Genomic DNA, 5,000 nt, shown 5'->3' with positions numbered 1-5,000 from the left:
TCCCTATCCAATGAATAAATAAATATTATTTAAAAAAAAAATTGATCTGAGCTGATCTATTTTATGGAGGAATAGATAGATGTATAAATAGATAGTACTTTATTGATTCCTTCAGGAGAGTTCCATCAGGAACATTTAAATTCCAGCAGCAGTGTACAGAGTAAGTAAGTAAATAATGGGAGTATAAATGGAAATAAAATAGAAAAATATTACAATAAGAATAAAAATAAAAAGCAACAATAAGAATAAAACTATAACAGTAAAAATAAGAATATAACAAGAGAAACTAGGCAGTAGTGACCATGTTATGAAAAAGTATTGCACTGTTAGTTTTGCATCCCCTGTCATCCTATCCTAGTACCCCCAGAGAGGAGTTGTACAGTCTGATGAGTTTTTGAGTCTATTAAAGTCCTGCACTTGGGATGAAGCACTCGTAGAACTGGCACACAATGTTAATGAAGAAGTATTGATTTTGAATGGAATGGAATCCCCAAAGAGTCACTGCCCTAAGTATGACACCTTGATCTGGGTGTTCTCTTTAGGCCACATCTTCCCTCATGACACAAATACACATTAGCAGATAATAAAAAATAATAATAAGCTCTACTTACAGTTTGGAATGACTTGACATTTTCTCAAGACCTTCCACGTGTTCTTTGTGCTTCCAGGCCTTGGTGGACTTCACAGACTTTCAGATCTTCCAGGAGCTGATCAAAGGCCGCGAGGACAACTCCTTCTACAAGAGCTGCGTCTCCGAGATGCTGCGCATGGTCTCGGAGACGCACTGCACCACGCGCGGCAAGGTGCTGGCCTACCTGGGCGAGCGCTTCCGGGTCAAGATGAACCTCCCCGAGTGGTACACCAACGAGGAGTGCGCCAACTACCTGCTGGAGTACGCTCTTTGCGCACGTCACGCCTCGGCGCCGGCCCGAGCTCACACCCCCTTCTGTCCTCTGCCCAGCGAGTGCATCTGCATCCACCTGAGGTCCAGCCTGGAGAAGTTCTACATGCTGTGTCTGATGACCAGGAAGCTCTTCACCTTCGCCAAGCAGGAGTGCATGGAGGAGAACCCCGACAGCATCATGTGCCAGGAAGTGCTCACTCCCGGCCATCTCTACCTCATGTTCCTCAAAGTACGCCACCTGTAAAACGGAGCACACTGACCACCAGGTGGCGCACCACGCGGGGCAGGGAAGACCTAACGCCTCTTTTGGGTGTGTTGCCAGGAGAGGATGCTTGCCTGGCTGGTGTCGGTCCAGTTGTCCTTCCAGAAGCGAGCGAGTCGCATGAGCGGCGACTGGAGCGCCGATAAGGTGATGAAGATGTTGAACTTGGGCACGGACCTCACCAAATCCTTTGAATACCTGCTGGCCACAGGGAACCTCATCTCCAAGACAGGTAAGGACATCAGGCTGATGAAACAGGATGTCAACAAAAAAACTCTAAACTCGCCGATACAAGCGGTCATGCAAAACTGGACAGCTAGTTAACGTCTACCGTTTTTTCCAAACTATAAGCCACACCCACTAAATATTAAGAAAATTTTTCCATATGTTAGCTCAGGGGTCACCAACCTTTTTGGAACCAAGAGCTACTTCTTGGGTAGTGATTAATGCGAAGGGCTACCAGTTTGATACACACTTAAATAAATTGCCAGAAATAGCCAATTTGCTCAATTTACCTTTAACTCTATGTTATTATTAATAATTAATGATATTTACACTTAATTGAACGGTTTAAAAGAGGAGAAAACACGAAAAAAAATGACAATTAAATTTTGAAACATAGTTTATCTTCAATTTCGACTCTTTAAAATTCAAAATTCAACCGAAAAAAAAGAAGAGAAAAACTAGCTCATTCGAATCTTTTTGAAAAACTTAAAAAAATAATTTATGGAACATCATTAGTAATTTTTCCTGATTAAAATTAATTTTAGAATTTTGATGACATGTTTTAAATAGGTTAAAATCCAATCTGCACTTTGTTAGAATATATAACAAATTGGACCAAGCTATATTTCTAACAAATCATTATTTCTTCTAGATTTTCCAGAACAAAAATTTTAAAAGAAATTCAAAATACTTTGAAATAAGATTTAAATTTGATTCTACAGATTTTCTAGATTTGCCAGAATAATTTTTTTGAATTTTAATCATAATAAGTTTGAAGAAATATTTCACAAATATTCTTCGTCGAAAAAACAGAAGCTAAATTGAAGAATTAAATTAAAATGTATTTGTTATTCTTTACAATAATAAAAAAAAAAATTACTTGAACATTGATTTAAATTGTCAGGAAAGAAGAGGAAGGAATTTAAAAGGTAAAAAGGTATATGTGTTTAAAAATCCTAAAATCATTTTTAAGGTTGTATTTTTTCTCTAAAATTGTCTTTCTGAAAGTTATAAGAAGCAAAGTAAAAAAAATAATGAATTTATTTAAACAAGTGAAGACCAAGTCTTTAAAATATTTTCTTGGATTTTCAAATTCTATTTGAGTTTTGTCTCTCTTAGAATTAAAAATGTCGAGCAAAGCGAGACCAGCTTGCTAGTAAATAAATACAATTAAAAAAAATAGAGGCAGCTCACTGGTAAGTGCTGCTATTTGAGCTATTTTTAGAACAGGCCAGCGGGCTACTCATCTGGTCCTTACGGGCTACCTGGTGCCCGCGGGCACCGCGTTGGTGACCCCTGTGTTAGCTGCACCGGACTATAAGCCGCAGATATATATGTCGTGAAATGAGTTATTTACACAGAAATATTATGTAAATGTTTATTTACATACCTTAATTGTTTCCAAATGGCAGTAAAACGGCTGATCAAACAAAACAGAAGTCATGGTCATGGACCCACCAGCTGCCTAAGCTAGCTCTCCAATCAGCTAAACAGACTCAATAACTACACGGTGACGTTTTGGTGAATTTACTGAGGGATTTCTGAAAGTGAAACAATACCAAAAGAATGCCATCGTAAGTTAATAATTATAACACAGACACTCGTAAACGTGTTAGCATATTAGCTGATGCTAAGGACGCTAGCTTCATTACATTACGATAGCACGTACAAATATGCATGAAAACACTCCTAGTAAGTGTGAATAGTTTTAGTTATATTGTAAAACTTACAAACGTTGCTTGGAGTGGAGTGATGAATGAAGAATCCATACGAGTAGAAACGCTATTGATGGCTGGAAGACTGAAAGCACTCTACTTCCTGTTGAGAGCACTAAATGGAGGGCGTTCAAAAGATGGCGCCATAGCACAAACAAAAAAACGCCTTCTCAGTGTATTTGCTTGTTTTTAAAAAAAAACAAAACTATTCGTATTACGGCAGTCAGCGAAGAAAAATCCATTAATTAGCCGCACCGTTTTACAAGCCACAGGGTGCAAAGTGTAGGAAAACAGTAGCGGCTTATAGTCCAGAATTGACAGTAAATGTCCTCCAATAAGCGCCAACATTGGTCGTTTCTTCTATTTTAGTCAAGTCATTTACAAAAGGTTAACATGGTTGCCTATAGACTGCTAGCAGCGAGCAGCTACACAACAGCTAAGCATATAAGCAATGTCCTTATTGTCTTTATTGTAACAAAACATGTTAGTGTACATGAAACATATGTTTATTATTGTCATTTAGTCCTTAAATAAAATAGACAACTTGTCTTTTAGTAGTAAGTAAACAAACAAAGACTCCTAATTAGTCTGCTGACGTATGCAGTAACATATTGTGTCATTTATACACCTATTATTTTGTACACATTATGGGGGACAAACTGTAAAAATGGATTATTAATCTACTTGTTCATTTACTGTTAATATCTGCTTATTTTCTGTTTTAACATGTTCTATCTACACTTCTGTTCAAATGTAATAATCACTTATTCTTCTCTTCTTTGATACTTTACATTAGTTTTGGATGATACCACACATTTAGGTATCGACCCGATACCAAGTAGTTACAGGATCATACATTGGTCATATTCAAAGTCCTCATGTGTCCAGGGACGTATTTACTGACTTTATAATAATACTATGAATTTTAAAAAAAACGGAAAAAGATTTTGTGATGCTAAAAAAATATCGATGCCATCAGTAGTATCGACTAAATACACTCCTGTGCTTGGTATCATTACAGTGGATGTCAGGTGTAGATCCATCCATGGCATTTGTTTACATTGTGACGCCTGTGAGCTATTGTATCCTCCTACGGTGTGTAGTGAAGCATGCTTAGCTATTCCTCGTCCTCCAGTGATAATGCTACTTGTAAGAAACATACTTTATTTGTCGCCATGGAGGCAAGGATGAGTGATTTAGAAGTAGCTAAAACACTAGCTAGCTAGCCATGTCTTAAAGCATCTCTTCCTGAGGGTGTTTCAGTGTTATAACTTCACCTTTATCTTTACTTTTTACACCAAAATGCGCCCATTCTCCCTTTTCTGTCTACACACTGTGTCTGCTTGTAAGTACTCTGTGTGTGTGCGCTGCCCAACATGCTCCTCTGCTGGTAAAACCAGCGGTATAGTACCGAATAAGATTCACTAGTATATTGTACAACCCTACTATGAATCATGCTGATGTCGTATGGGTTTAATATCGATACACATAGGCTCCAATAGTAGCAGTGTGTGACATACCCTCCCACTCAGGTCTGGGCATGCTGCAGAACACGGGTCTTTGCGTGGTGGCCGACAAGCTCAACTTCATCCGCTACCTCTCGCACTTCCGCTGCGTGCACAGAGGCGCCGCCTTCGCCAAGATGAGGACCACCTCCGTCAGGAAGCTGCTGCCCGAGTCGTGGGGCTTCCTGTGCCCCGTCCACACCCCGGACGGGGAGCCGTGCGGCCTCATGAACCACATGACGGCCAGCTGCGAGATCGTGACGCGGTCGCTGCCCACCCTGACGCTGCCCGCCCTGCTGTGTTCCCTCGGTGAGCGCCCGCCTCCGCCTTGTCCCGCGTCTTCTTCCTGTCTCATCTCGGTTGTGTCAAGGTGTCACTCCAATGGACGG

General features: G+C 39.9%; 1 protein-coding gene across 2 annotated transcripts in view; it reads left to right on the top strand.

The window, feature by feature from the left end:
• polr1b (RNA polymerase I subunit B) overlaps positions 1-5,000 on the top strand; it is a 31,566-nt gene that overhangs the window by 16,262 nt on the left and 10,304 nt on the right. For both annotated transcript variants that reach the window (XM_062038644.1, XM_062038645.1), the window contains exons 6-10: positions 669-892; positions 962-1,133; positions 1,227-1,398; positions 4,639-4,920; positions 4,982-5,000. The exon at positions 4,982-5,000 is cut by the window's right edge and continues 115 nt beyond it. In XM_062038644.1, coding sequence (XP_061894628.1) covers positions 669-892; positions 962-1,133; positions 1,227-1,398; positions 4,639-4,920; positions 4,982-5,000 — 869 coding nt within the window. The remainder of the gene's footprint in view (positions 1-668; positions 893-961; positions 1,134-1,226; positions 1,399-4,638; positions 4,921-4,981) is intronic.

The sequence above is a fragment of the Entelurus aequoreus genome, linkage group LG27 (assembly GCF_033978785.1).
Source record: "Entelurus aequoreus isolate RoL-2023_Sb linkage group LG27, RoL_Eaeq_v1.1, whole genome shotgun sequence".
In the NCBI taxonomy this organism is placed as follows: domain Eukaryota; kingdom Metazoa; phylum Chordata; class Actinopteri; order Syngnathiformes; family Syngnathidae; genus Entelurus; species Entelurus aequoreus.
This window is presented reverse-complemented; position numbering and strand designations above follow the sequence as displayed.